The sequence below is a fragment of the Amblyomma maculatum genome, chromosome 6 (genome assembly GCF_055883805.1).
Source record: "Amblyomma maculatum isolate TAMU_Amacu chromosome 6, ASM5588380v1, whole genome shotgun sequence".
Classification (NCBI taxonomy): Eukaryota; Metazoa; Arthropoda; class Arachnida; order Ixodida; family Ixodidae; genus Amblyomma; species Amblyomma maculatum.
The window spans coordinates 118,096,164-118,111,507 of record NC_139349.1 but is presented as its reverse complement, the minus strand read 5'-3'; the positions used below and the strand labels follow the sequence as shown (position 1 = coordinate 118,111,507).

The 15,344-nt window shown below is 44.3% G+C and overlaps 1 protein-coding gene across 1 annotated transcript; it reads right to left on the bottom strand.

Moving 5' to 3' along the window:
• Positions 1–8,395: 8,395 nt before the first annotated feature.
• On the bottom strand, positions 8,396–12,464 carry LOC146186646 (uncharacterized). Its single transcript, XM_084607360.1, has 3 exons — positions 11,974–12,464; positions 11,134–11,337; positions 8,396–10,209 (listed from the first exon to the last, which is right to left on the bottom strand). The coding sequence occupies exons 1-3, from the start codon at positions 12,242–12,244 to the stop codon at positions 9,686–9,688; spliced, it is 999 nt and encodes a 332-aa protein (XP_084463486.1). The 5' UTR covers positions 12,245–12,464; the 3' UTR covers positions 8,396–9,685.
• Between the last annotated feature and the right edge of the window lie 2,880 nt (positions 12,465–15,344).

Here is a 15,344-nt window from a genome sequence, read left to right as displayed (position 1 = left end):
TAGGGCGGAGACATGGCATCGAGCACAACGCTATCGTCGAAGCATACTCCAGCACTTGGCCAACCCTGAGCAACTATATCGCCGCCCTGATAGCTCATTCCGGAGAGTGGAGGCAGTACTCCTTCGCCGAGCCCAGACTGGTCAGCTTCTGTCACCCGCGAAGCTGCACCTCATAAACCCGCAGGTATACCCTTCTCCTCAGTGCCCGACATGCCCGGCCAGAGGCACGGCCGAACATCTCCTGTGGAGCTGCCCTACTTTTGACGCAGTACGGGAGAGAGCACTCAAGTCCCTGGGCGGGCTTCGACCTGCAACCCTGCAGGCATGGGTCGATCCCCCATCACACATCGGGCTATCAGACGCAACCCGGCTCTGGCGAACTTTTCTTTCTTACTTCAAGGAAGAAGAAGGACCAGGCCATTACTTCGCGGAGCCGACCTCGGGACGACCCTACCTCGAGGAAGAAGTGGACACCGGTCCCTCATATCTATCCCAACCTTCACCCCCACCCCCACCCCCACCCATACCCTCACCCCCACCCTTAACCGCTCCCCCACCCCTACATCCATGAAGCAACTTAGTTCTGCCGCAAGGTAAATGCCTACCGAAAGCAGAAATAAAGACGTAATAAAAAAAAAAAAACCCATCCAATTAAATGAGACAAGCAAAATATTTTCCGAAAACATTTTATTGAGAGCTCATATACATGTACATGCCACAAGGACATCAGAGGGCCAAATTCAGTGCAGGAGGCATTGGGTACAGGGCTAATATGGGAGAGGCTGGTAGGTGTAATTGGAAACAGGGCACTAAGCAGCACATGACCAGGTAGTGCAGGTAGCGGTGATGGGGTGCAGTGTGCATTGATCATGATGGAAGGGGCTGGACATGTTGAGCAGGGTTGATGCACTATAGCCTTGTAGTGTGAGAGGTGTTGCAGGAATAAGAGGCTGCGCATGGGTGCATTCCAGGGCAGTGTCCACCATGGATGGAAAATGGCAGTGGACTGTGTTGAGCATGATCGTTGGCAGTGAAGGGTCAATGGATCAAGTGATGAGGTTGAGGGGGCGGGGGAAGCGCGTGGCCCAGGTAGTAAGCTGGGCACCCCGCAGGAAACAACAATTCAGAAACAGTTTGTTGAGGAGATTGGCCCGTTGGTCTTACAAATGACATCTGCACAGAAGACAAGCATATATCACCATAAGTTCTAAACTCACCTTCTCAACACTTATCCAAACACATATTTGAAGTCTGGGTGCTCGATACGATTGAGTACAAAATACAGAACCCCGCTATAGTAAACTCGGATATAGTTGGTTGGTTGGTTGGTTTTGTGGGGTTTAACATCCCAAAGCGACTCAGGCTATGAGAGACGCCGTAGTGGAGGACTCCGGAAATTTCGACCACCTGGGGTTCTTTAACGTGCACTGACATCGCACAGCACACGGGCGCCTTGCTTTTCGCCTCCACCGAAAAGCGGCCGCCGAGGCCGGGATTCGATCAGTAAAAACTCTGATATAGTAAAGTGAAACTGAAGTCCCAGTTCATCTTCCATAGGCAACTGTACATTTTCCCCTCTATAGTAAAGATGTTTTTGGTAAAAATCGGTTAAAGTGCTTCTGGCCATGGCAACGACTCCCGTGCACTACCTAGAGTCGCGAGGCCAAGACATTTTGTATTTGAAAACAGAACAATATCCCCGAGTGTTCGTTTAGGTGGCTTTACTACTAGCTGTAGCAGCAGTCAGAAGAAGCCTACTTTACAGAAGCCTTGGAGCCGAGAGGGAAAGCGCGCAGCGCGAAGAGGAAAAAAGTAAAGCTGTCTACAAACATAGCTCGGAGGTGGCGTGTTACATTCAGAAGGTAAAGGAGTAAAAGTGCAGCAAGAAATAGGAAAGGGAAAAAAACAGGTCAACATTCACTGCAATGTGCAGTTCAAATCATGAGGCAGTGGTGGCAGAAAGTGGAGGTGCAGCGAGTATAGTCTTACAGCACTTGAGTGCCATGCGAATTTATCATATATTGCCTTTTAAAAGACGGAAAGAGCAAAAAGGGACACCGTGTTCATGCAAGGCTTTAGTTTTTTAGTTTTTACATCAAACCGAACTTGGTTGCATTCGTAATCACATCTTCATGCTTCAGAATAACTTCCACAAGATGATGAAAAAAATCACACGAGATGATCAAAGCGAGATGCAAGGTATTTAGGTTTTTTTTTTCATTAAGCAAAAAGACGAAGTGCCTATTTATCTACTAGACAGCACTTTCAGGACCATGTCATCACAGACCACTGATACAGTAAAGACCATGATATAGTAAATATTTTCGCTGGCCCCAGTGGCTTTACTATAAATGGGTTCTACTGCATATATTGTAAGCTTATTGCCACACATTCTTATTTTAGAGCTCTTTGCGACAGTTTTCTGGACCTGCAAAGGCATGCAGCATCTTATGACATAGGGATGATAAACATATATGCAAAATAATATCCATTCCCGATACAAAAGAAAGATATTTGGAATTAAAAATCTGCTTCCGGCAAACCGATAACTTCAGGTGGATGCTTACCGCCGTATTCAAGAATTAAACTTAAACTTAACTTACAAGTTAAGTGACTCATCGGCACTTAACGCGTTTCATGAACAACACTTGCACTTAAGCCACACTTAAAACCGCACTTATCGGTTCCAAACCAAAAGTAGCTCCCTACCTAGCTTAAGTGCAGCTTTGTCGCATTCAAAATGGCCGACTCCTACCGCTGCTTTTCCGATTTCGTCGACTACTGCGCTCGCGCAACTGAAATCGCCGAAGACAGAGCGTACAGGTACGCACGCGCACCGCGGCCAGTGCTCAGGGATCGGCAGAACCCAATGGAGTTATACAACGACGCCGAATTCCTTAGCAGGTACCGCTTTTCCAAGGAAGCGGTACTGGAGCTGCTCGGAAGGCTTCCCCTTCGCGCCAACAGCGACGAACGCGGTCTCCCCGTGCCGCCGCTCCTGCAATTACTTGTGGCCCTGCGGTTCTACGGAGCTGGAACCTTCCAGGTTGTCACCGGTGACCTTGTGAATGTGTCGCAACCAACAGTGTCCCGCATAATAGCACGGATTTCGTCTATGATCGCCTGCACTTTGTTCCCGACGCTCGTCAAGCTGCCAAGCGCCACCGAAGCCCCGGCGGTAATGCAGCAGTTTTATGCAGTGGCAAACTTTCCCGGTGTCACCGGGTGCATTGACTGCACCCACATCCCGATAAAAAGCCCGGGAGGAGAAGATGCGGAAGTGTTTCGGAACAGGAAAGGCTACTTTTCCATCAATGTTCAGGTATGTCTCCAGCGAAAATATTCAGCGAATCGAGGAAAAAAAAAAAAAGAACGCAATATTTTTTGATAGCTCTGAAGGAACTTCATGCTTCATTCATTACCAAGATATGAAAAGAGTGCGAAATGTACCGTTGTTTTTCGATACGTTCATGGTAGCTATAAACCAACTTTATAGAGGCTTGCGAGCGGGTAGGAGAAGCCAGCTTTTCGTTTTGTTGACTGTGCCAAAAGCAACGAATTTTACAGTAATTGCAGAAAAATAGGGGTGATAGCTGTGAACTATAGTATGCAATCATAATTCATGATTTTAAGCATAGCTAAATGGTTTCACCATAACTGCCTGGCAATAAATAAAGTAATCATTAATTTTCACTGTTTCAGATAGAAAATGTAACTTATTGCCGTATTTTCTTGGTTTCCATATGTTGTGCATGCTTTCAGCAATACAACAGGCTGTTCACAGTTCGTGTCAGTAGACATCGATATAACAAAACAGTACTATACGAATTTCCCGTGTCGTTGCCACATTTTTGTGCAGTGACCTAAAATGTATATAAATCTCTTAAAACAGGCAGTACTTGGGCTAGTGTGCAAACGTTTGCACTACGCAAGTAGCCTTAATTTTTATTCATCTGACCACTACTGTTCTCGTATATAGGCCATAATTACTGGCAGCAATGCGAGTGGAGTACATGTTGCAAGAGCCAGTTTACTTCTTCTTGCAGGCAATAACAGGGCCCAACCTCCAATTTTTGGACCTGGTAGCCAGCTGGCCTGGTTCGGCTCATGACAGCCGTATTTTCGATAACAGTCGAGCCATGGTCCTGTACGAGCAGGGCAATATTCCTGGTGTCCTCCTTGGTGATATGGGCTATGCGTGCAGGCACTACCTGATGACACCTTTGAGAGATGACGTGCAACAAGGGAGTCCACAGCACAAGTAAGTTGAAGCTGTAGCTTTAACAAAGGCAAGTGCAGTGGCTCAATAAAGAAAAACTTTTATTTTTCTGCAGGTACAACAAGTCACAAACACGGACACGCTGCACCATTGAGAGAACCTTCGGGGTATGGAAGAGAAGGTTTCCATGCCTCGATATGACGCTGCAGATTAAAACAGCTACAGTGCCTGTAGTGATCACAGCATGTGCAGCACTGCACAACCTGGGCAGGCTGCTCAGAGACCCCAACCCCCCAGCAGCGCAGTATGATGCCACTCGTGACAATACTCCGCCTATTCCTAACTCTGGAGGAGCTCAGCCATCCCCCTTGGTGCCACTGGTGCACACAACAAGTGGTTTCAGAACCAGAGAAAGGATCATTGCGCAGTATTTTCACTGAGCGGAATCAATATGCTAGACCCATATTCTTTATCTTTGATTAAAGGTGGGAAACACAGACAGGAGGAAGACACGACTGAGCAGCTCACAGCTGCTTTATTTGCAGATAGAACGCACTAACATACAGCCGTCATATACGCAAGGAACACAATCTCATCACTGAACTGAAGCTCTTGCTTGAATCTTTTGTGTTCCTTGCATGTGTGATGACCGCATATTTATGCTTTCTTTCTGCCAATCATGAAGTTCCTTTACACTGATTAGCTGTTTTGCGACAGGATGTGTAAAGAAGAAATTTTATACGTTTGCTCTCCTAATGCATAATAACCTCTGTACCCCAGCATCATTACAATATTCCAATGTCCTGCTTTGAATATTATTCAGTTTTATAATTTGCTTGGTATTTCAATTTTTTTATGGCAATGTTAGAAGTTTTCTGGTGAATTTAGACCACCTGGGGATTTATTAATGCATTTGGTTTGGTTTGCATTGCCCTAAAGCAACTCAGGTTTTGAGGAACACAGATGTCGAGAACTAGTGCAGCTATTTTTTCATTGCTCTCGTCGACTTGTCTCTCAAGCATACCGAAGCCTTCCAACTTTTTGTCAATTGCATCAAGCTTTTGGTTAGTCGCTGCTCTACCTTTCTTTATTTCTTGGATATCCAGAAATTTAAACCACCTATGGTTCTCTAACATTGCACAGTATGCCAACATGAATAAAACACCATAAGCATCATACTTCCTTGTTGTATTTGTGCCTTCATTGGCCGTGAAGCAACTAACTTTCTTGTTCCTAGATATATTTCGCTTTGATGGCGTCTTGTGCACAAATTTATCGTGAACAATTGTAGCCATGCTTGACTGGTTTCACACTGTTCCAGATCGTCTTTGTTGCCTCTGGCGACTTTGTCACAATGTATAATTCCTTGCAACCGCTGGACATCGACGACAGTATTTTCACTTTGTTTTTGGCTAACCAGACGCCTCACACACCTGTAACTTTAGAAATTATAGCTCGACTTGAGATAACCAAGTTCCAAGCAAGAGTTCACATGACACAGTAGCATTATGATTGCAATTGATAAAGATGATGTCACACATTTTCTGTGTTCAGAGTGGCTTGTTGCTATTAACCGTGTCGAGGTGTGCCGCTTGCCCTCAAAGTAGACTGGAAATGGGCCTACAGCAAGGGCACCAGTGCTTCACAAGCAAACACTAGACGTCGACAACAGTATTTTCACTTTGTTTTCGGCTAACCAGACACCTCACACACCTGTAACTTTAGAAATTATAGCTCGACTTGAGATAACCAAGTTGCAAACAAGAGTTCACATGACACAGTAGCATTATGATTGCAATTGATAAAGATGATGTCACACATTTTCTGTGTTCAGAGTGGCTTGTTGCTATTAACCGTGTCGAGGTGTGCCGCTTGCCCTCAAAGTAGACTGGAAATGGGCCTACAGCAAGGGCACCAGTGTTTCACAAGCAAACACGAGACGTCGACAACAGTATTTTCACTTTGTTTTCGGCTAACCAGGCACCTCACACACCTGTAACTTTAGAAATTATAGCTCGACTTGAGATAACCAAGTTGCAAACAAGAGTTCACATGACACAGTAGCATTATGATTGCAATTGATAAAGATGATGTCACACATTTTCTGTGTTCAGAATTGCTTGTTGCTATTAACCGTGTCGAGGTGTGCCGCTTGCCCTCAAAGTAGACTGGAAATGGGCCTACAGCAAGGGCACCAGTGTTTCACAAGCAAACACGAGACGTCGACAACAGTATTTTCACTTTGTTTTCGGCTAACCAGACACCTCACACACCTGTAACTTTAGAAATTATAGCTCGACTTGAGATAACCAAGTTGCAAACAAGAGTTCACATGACACAGTAGCATTATGATTGCAATTGATAAAGATGATGTCACACATTTTCTGTGTTCAGAGTGGCTTGTTGCTATTAACCGTGTCGAAGTGTGCCGCTTGCCCTCAAAGTAGACTGGAAATGGGCCTACAGCAAGGGCACCTGTGTTTCACAAGCAAACACTAGACGTCGACAACAGTATTTTCACTTTGTTTTCGGCTAACCAGACACCTCACACACCTGTAACTTTAGAAATTATAGCTCGACTTGAGATAACCAAGTTGCAAACAAGAGTTCACATGACACAGTAGCATTATGATTGCAATTGATAAAGATGATGTCACACATTTTCTGTGTTCAGAATGGCTTGTTGCTATTAACCGTGTCGAGGTGTGCCGCTTGCCCTCAAAGTAGACTGGAAATGGGCCTACAGCAAGGGCACCAGTGTTTCACAAGCAAACACTAGACGTCGACAACAGTATTTTCACTTTGTTTTCGGCTAACCAGACACCTCACACACCTGTAACTTTAGAAATTATAGCTCGACTTGAGATAACCAAGTTGCAAACAAGAGTTCACATGACACAGTAGCATTATGATTGCAATTGATAAAGATGATGTCACACATTTTCTGTGTTCAGAGTGGCTTGTTGCTATTAACCGTGTCGAAGTGTGCCGCTTGCCCTCAAAGTAGACTGGAAATGGGCCTACAGCAAGGGCACCAGTGTTTCACAAGCAAACACTAGACGTCGACAACAGTATTTTCACTTTGTTTTCGGCTAACCAGACACCTCACACACCTGTAACTTTAGAAATTATAGCTCGACTTGAGATAACCAAGTGGCAAACAAGAGTTCACATGACACAGTAGCATTATGATTGCAATTGATAAAGATGATGTCACACATTTTTTGTGTTCAGAGTGGCCTGTTGCTATTAACCGTGTCGAGGTGTGTCGCTTGCCCTCAAAGTAGACTGGAAATGGGCCTACAGCAAGGGCACCAGTGTTTCACAAGCAAACACTAGACGTCGACAACAAGTAAGCAGACGCTGCAGTGTTCACAAATGCAGATCTCATAGAAAAAAAACTTTATTTTCTGCAGATACAATAAATCACAGACAAGGACTCGCTGCACCATTGAAAGAAAGTTCGGGGTGTGGAAGCGACGGTTTCCGTGCCTCGACATGACCCTTCAGATTAAAGCGTCCACAGTGCCCATCGTCATAACGGCATGTGCGGCACTTCACAACCTCAGCCGCATTCTCAAGGACCCTGTCCCACCTGCTGCTCAGTATGATGCCACTCATGACTATACTCTACCTGATCCTGCCTCTGTAGTAGCCCCACCGCTGCCCGTACTGCCACTGATAGATAGGGCCTCTAACAGACTTGACACACCTCATGTGTATACTATGCATGTACACATTTTTACGCATCACTCTCATTATCTGAACATTAAAAGTATATACACATTCTTAATGTGGCTTATTAAGTGGTAATTTGACCCAATTTACTTGATGAGAACCCTTTGGTAGAGTGCATCTCAGGTAAGGTCAAAATCACTTCTAAACACTCGCATACATGTCAGCCAAACAACTACAAAGGAATCTGTAACAGCATTTTGTCACTGCAATGCATGGTCCAAATCCATTGAACTCTTGAATATGCAAAATATCAAACAAACCATAGGCAAGAAATTAAGATGAGGAAAAATGAACATTATAAATGAGACTAAGTTGACAAAATCATTGTACAAAACACTAAAAAACTCCAGTAAAATGGCGAGTTGAGCGAGTTGGTGCATATTTACACATAAGAAAAGCACAACAATGGAGACAAGATAGAAAACTTGACCAGCGCTGATTAGCAACTGAAGATTTTATTGTAAAGAACACAAATATACTCTCCATCTACAACTAAGAGCATGCATGAGTAGTACTAACAGCCCCGATACCTAAAAACTTGAATCTGAACTATCAAGATACCGCAGTTCACAGTCACGAACGAAAACAGACGGGGTGCTTAATGCATGTGTCGCGGTTTTTATGAATGCAAAATGGGGGGGGGGGGGCTTCGCTGTTTCTCTGGTTAATCATTGTGGTGCTTGTAGAAGATTATATTATCTTTAAAGAGCACACAGCATGGTTTGTTGTTAGAATTAGGAGTTTTACGGTGGCATTCCCAGTAGTGCAAGGCCAAGTTCGAGGGAGGGGCCCCATCCAAAGAAGTATTGTACTCACATATGCGGGTATTCACGCACCTTCCCGTATGACCTATACATCTTTTTCCACACGTGAAGGAAAAATTATACATCGCACCCGCACCAGGCCGCAAATATGGTGTAATGTTTTTTTTTTTTTTTTTTTCTGCATCTAATAAGCTAGGCAAGCTTTACAACATGGTTGATAGGATATCCAAGGCAGAAAAAGAACAAAGACGAAAAAGAGGAATAACAAAAAAAGCATGCCAGATAAATCAATAATGAAGTTTGTCCCTTGTGCCACAAGTGTGGTGTTAGTACTGCTCATGTTAGTACTGTGATGTTAGTACTGCTCATACGTGTTCTTGGTTGTAGATGGAGTGCAATTTGTGCTCTTTCCAATAAAATCTTCAGTTGCTAGTCAGCGCGGGTTCAATATTCTCTCTTGTCTCCATTGTTGCGGTGATATCTTTTTACTAAAAAACTCTTTAGCGGAAAAAAGGGGCTCGTTATGATACAATTAAAAGATTCAACAGTCTGCAAGTCCGAAGTCAACAAGGGGATATATTTTTTTTTATGTTTGTAGTTAATGTTTACCTGAATTAGTCATGTGATGATTTTAGGGAGAAAGATTATTAAATGCAAAGTGGAAAGAAAAACAATGCGTCGATTGTAAATGAGCCCACCATTTGCGCATTGTTTTTCCTTATACTTTCAGTGCACGCCAAAGAAGCCCAGGTGGTCAAAATTTTCGGAGTCCTCCACTACGGCGTCTCTCGTAGCCTGAGTCGCTTTGGGACGTTAAACCCCACAAACCAACCAACCAATATTCTCAATATCAACTAGAAAAGCATAAAAAAGGTATCCCCTACATTTACCTTGGGCTCGCAGACTGTTGACTGCTTTCATTGAAAACTTTCTGTATACTTACCCCATTTCTGACCTGATCTTTTCAGTTTTCCTTTCCATTAAGCTTTTTGATTTGTAGGTCAAGGAGGAGTTTTTTTTTCCTTTTCAATTCCCTATCCAAGTTTAAATTCTCCATTTCAATGTCATGAGCTTGGGCTCTTTTCGCTAACCGATCTTTGTGCTCAGCTTTCAGAAGCCGAACCCTCAAGCGGTGTTCTCGCGTCTTTTCTTTTTTATCACTTTCAATGGCTGCGAGGCGAGCCATTAGCTCTCGCTCAATCAGTGTTTGTCTCTGTGCATTGGCAGAGCGACTGGTAGCTCCTACCCTCACTTCTGAGGAAGCGGATGCTGATGCTGGCACAGGTGGTGCAGCCAGCGGAGCAGCAGATGTTGCTGGCACGGCCCTTGGGGTAGGTGGGATGGCTGGGAGAATGCTTGATGCAGCTTGGCTCGGTTGCTCGGCAGAAGCAGCAGAGGTACTCGTAGCTGCATCGGCCAGCTCCTCCTCCATTTCTGGCACCTCATCCTGATGGAAATGCCAGGACCAGTGTGGGTCCTCTGCATCATCTTAGGCAGAAGTGCTTGGGATTAGATGTCGCAGTGAGGGTGCATACTTTGGATCAAGAAACACTTCAATTCTCACAGCAGTTCACTAAACCTTTCAATGGTTCATAATAAATGAGTATGTGAAATGCATTGACAGCCTGAGAGATGTGTTTCATGTTTACAATGATGCAGTGTTCTACAGAAGACATTTTATCATTTACATTGTGCAGTAACTCAAGCAATGTTTCAGTTAGAGCCAATTTATACGACATATCAATGGAAATAAACCAGGCATATTGTCTCTACTTTGGAAGGAATCAATTCTAGAATATGGTTCTCATATATATATATGACCGACAATGGCTTGGCAGATACAAATATGTAGTGCATCTGCAACTTTCCAAAAACCACTACGGTGCAAAGAAAACAACACAATATGCAGAAGGACATCACATGCTCTGTTTTGCGTTGTTTTTTTTTGCGCCGTAATGATTTTCAAGTCATGAACCAGCTCGGACCACAGGCCATTATTGTAAAGCATCTGAAACTTAGATGTATCTTTTGTTATAAAGGTCACACAGGTATACTATAAGACCACACAGATGCCACAGTAAAAATGCTCATGGGTGTGCACTGTGAATTAGAGCAGCTTTACACACTTTGATAAGAAAAGTTTATATGCAAAGAAAAAAATAAAATGTGAAGCTACAGCAGCAGTTCCCCAGCTCTGAGGAGATCTGGGGAGACACGAAAGGCAGGGATATGCTACAGTTTTTTTTTTCTGGACAGCCTATTCTTACTATATAAAGGAAATGGTTGAAAAAGTTATGCATACCAGTGCATGCCCACCAGCTTCGTTATCTCAGCAAAAATATATTTCGAATTTTAGTGGCGCATTTATTTTCGGTTCCTGCAGTACGAGTACAAAAAAATGAAAAGGCGTACCACTAGGTCCTGCTAGTGGAGTTTCTTGTGTCTGCGACAGCAAGGCGGCCACAGACGGTGTTACTGCTGTAGATTCAGTAGCCTGCTGGTGGCGCTCCCGGTCGCTGTCAAATGGGTTTGACAATCTAACTCCCATGTGGGAGGCGACAGCGCCGACCCGCTGAAGTTCGTCTGTCAGCTGGCTCGGTGGTGCTGAACCACCGCCTGGGAAATCGCAGAAACCGCTGTTAGTAGAGTTGGAGCAATTCTACACAGAAAATCCTTAAGCGATAAGAAGGTTTAGAAATGAAGCGGTTTTCACAGCGCTTGTACTGTGAGGCTGTTACTTTGGGGCACGCTCAAAACATATCAAATCGCAAATTGTTTACTCATGCAAGTTTACTATTCACTTTCTATTCTTTCTCTACAGCAGGCACACGATGCTTGTGTGCGTTTCATAGTAATTCGTGGGGTAAAACACAGCACTCGTTCCAAAAGCGGGTGTGTGGAAGCTTGCTGCAAGCTGCGCCAAAATTTTCAACCCCTATTCAGCTGAGTAAAAGCTAGGAAAATCCAGATTACAGCTGTTTTCAAACTCTGTGCTACGTTACTGTGCTCACCACTTTAAGCATTACATCGCAGCAAAATACTTCCTCATGTAGGTTGTGAGGTTCCATGCTGTTGCACAACGCCTTTAATACTCTAGCTTCGAGCTTGTGAGATGAAGCAGGAGACTGCATGGCAGCTTTTCGCTGAATGCTAGGCGGGACGTACACGCAGCAAGCAATTGGAGCAGTGGTACAGCAACAAAGACAAAAAAAGAAAACGAAAAAGCGCAGGATAAAAGAAAACAGGACTTACCAGTACGAAAAATTTCTCTTGTATCGTCCGCTTTTCCTTTCCGCCACTTCTCTTTCAAGTTCTCCCAACACTTTTTGAGTTGGAGCCATGTACGCGGGCGCACGTTATGGTGGGAGTTGAACTCTCGTTCCATCATTTCCCACTCTTTTCGCTTTCTCGCCACGCTCACTGCGTCAGTCTTCTTGTTTTCTATCACTGGCCGGTGCTTTTCAATGATGCTCAGGAGGATGGACCGCTCCTCTTCTGAAAAGTTCGCTTTTCTCTTTTCCATCGCGACCACGCGTGACACAGCACAGAAAACGAAGCAAACTACGTTAATGAGAGAATATAAAACACACTACAAACGTCAATACACTACCAATGAATACAAAACTCGAAATATATACAATAAAAACAGAAACAGCTACAATAAAAGGGCAGGGGAGCGAGACGAAAGAAGAACGTTGCGAGCGATGAATGCGGGCGAACAAAAAGTATGGTTGCAATTTCGACGGGAGCTTTGGTAGATGCGCTACTATTGTGACGGCTCCATTTGTGGCCAGACAAGCAACAGTAATTCGGTAAATCTAGCCCAATAAGCTTCTTTTTTTTATTGTCAAATTGCAAGTTAAGACATTTGCTACCTATTTTCGGTAATGTCCGACCGTGTACGTTTCTTATTAATTTAAAAACTTATTGTGTATGCAATAATATTTGCTTACCCTCGCTCCCATGGCGCTTACGTATTTCTAAAAGGGCTACTTGGATAAGTTGAGTATAAGTGCTGTTTTTGAAACGTTCGTCACAAAAAAGTTACACTTATACTTTCCGCGTTCTTAAGAATGCAGCCTTAAGTGGTAGTGTAAGTTCCGTTCTTGAATACGGCGGTTAGTGTTCATATCGAATTACAGTTCCTGAAAATATGACGGTTCAGGCTCAAGAACTTTCAATTTTTAAAAAAGCGTTAAAAATTACTGCAATAGACAGTATGGATTACTAAGCATGCAAAACTGGATGATATTAAAGAACACATTAAAGACTATTTTTCTGCAGTGCACCAGTTACAGGCACGCATACATTACTGCGGCCAGAATAAAGAAATCATTGCCCTGACAGAATCAATCAAGCTATCTTCAATCAGCTAACTGAGGGAGATGTGTACATCGCAGATATTCTCAAGGCTGTGTACGCATATACAGTCGAACCCGGATATATCGAACTCGAAGGGGATCGCGAAATAGTTCGGTATATCGATAATTCGGTATACAGAAATTGGCTTGGGACAGCACTTACGATGCGAAAAAACGATACCGCATTTGTCGCATAATCAACTCACTCGCATAATAAACCCACCCTTCAATTTTGCACTCGAGAATTTGGAAAAAGAAAAAAAAGCGTTAAGGCCAGCTCGCTCACATGCACCCGATTATGCGATCGAAGCGACGAGCGGCAGCGACAGAGCAAAAAATTTCAAACTTGGAGCTGCGTCCCTCTGCTATTCCAGCCACCGCGGCAGCTCCAAACAAGGTTTCTGTGTTCTCCGCGGAAGAAATCGCCAGCGTTTTCGCTTGCATGTCGCATTCCGTTTCGGTCGTCTCATCCACAGCTCATTTCTTGGCAGCGTGCCAAGATGCTGGGCAGCGATAACGTCGTAGCGTGTTTATCTTTTTATAGCTCCTGCGGCGGCGGGGAGGTCGAACTTGGCAGACTGCCCGTGATGGCTTGATTGCACAAGCCTGGCTCGATTTATCACGCCGCGCTTGGGGCGGGCGTATTCTACTGCCACAAAATATTGCAAAGCATGATACAGTAGCTGCAAATCCTGTTTGAAGCGAAATGATCGCAGCTGACCGCATACTTGCGTTAATTCATACATGCAAGAATAAACGACTCCCGAAAAAAAAAAAGAAACGCTGCTTCGTAACGCCATATCTTACGCTACGCCGCGCGTACAGCACAACGATAAATATAGACGATTCTCGGAAAAAAAAAAGATCTGCCGCTTGATAACTTCCGCAGGCGCCATAGCCACGTCAGCCGCGCCGCTGCAAGCAGAGGGTTCGCAACAAACGCTGGGCAAAGCGTCCGACGTTCTGTCTGAAAACGGGCTGAGCTGGCTTGGCGCATGCGCAAGGCCGGGAAAGAGGGAGGGAGATAGCTCGGCAAAAGAATGGGCATACCCTTGCGCTTCGCTCTATCGCGCTTTTCCCCTCTCGTTGCCACCGGTTCTCTCTGGTTCATTCACGCACATAGCGTGCAAACTTGTCACGTGCTGGCGCGCGGGAAACGATAACCGCAAATGCGAGCGCCTTTAGGGAATGGGCGCGGCGCTGCCCTAGCCGAACTGTCACCTCTCATTACTTCCGCGAGCGGCTTGAAAACGTCACGCGACAAGCGGCCGAGGATGATGTGATCGTCTTTGGGAACGGCACGCTTTCCAGTGCGTGGTGCGGAGTTCGCTATATCGAACAACCGGTGAAACTGAGTTCGATATATGACGCTGCTTTCCTATACTGTTACATGGGATTTTAAAGGGGATATTCCGTGAGTTCGATATAACCGAAATTCGATATATCCGGGTTCGACTTATTCTCAATATCAGTGAAGAATGTCTGTCTGATGAAACCTGTCTGGTTAACAATAACTGCACCATTTCAAGTTCCAGCTTTTTAGTTTTCACAACTTTATTGCTTGCTGCATTCTACTATAAACAATTGCCTTACATGTAATGTACCAAGGAATAGTTTTCATTCAGTGCTCATTATAAATCAAAGGCACCAGAACAACATGCACACAAACAAGAAAAGAAAAACGGGACAGAGCGCCATTCACAACTGATTTATTGCGCAGAATAAAGTACACACACATTCTCACTGCCGGCATATGCGCAAGGAACACATTCAGCATCATGTGGTTTAAATAAGATATGTTCAAGAAGCCCATGCCTCATACCACAGCCTCTTTCTCTGAAAAAGCATTTCTTGAACATAGGTTATCTTAAACTACAAGATGCTCAATGTGATGTAGCTGAATGTGTTCCCTGCGCATGTGGCGGCAGTGAGATATATATGTACTTTGTCCTGCACAATAAATCAGCTGTGAGTGGAACTCTGTCCCGTTCTTTTCTTGTGTGCGTGCATAGTTTTGGCGTCTTTAATTTATAATAAATAAACACGAACAAGCCCAACAAGAAGTTCTCCTAATCATACAGTGCATGCTTGTTCAGCTAAAATTATTACAGTCAGCCTGCAATGAGCAATTCAGCAAGTACTAGAAATTTAATTTGCATAGGCAGGAAAATGTTATGCTAGATCTGAGTACAATGATATCGTACTTCATTATCAGCTAGCAGCCTACCAGGTATGCGTTTTCCCTCATCACAGCTAATCATA

Coding starts and splice junctions, on each gene's coding strand:
- LOC146186646 (XM_084607360.1), bottom strand. CDS start 12,244: ATGGAAAAGAGAAAAGCGAACTTTTCAGAAGAGGAGCGGTCCATCCTC. Junction 11,338..11,973: donor AAGAGAAATTTTTCGTACTG/GTAAGTCCTGTT, acceptor GCGATTTCCCAG/GCGGTGGTTCAGCACCACCG. Junction 10,210..11,133: donor TCCACTAGCAGGACCTAGTG/GTACGCCTTTTC, acceptor CTTCTGCCTAAG/ATGATGCAGAGGACCCACAC.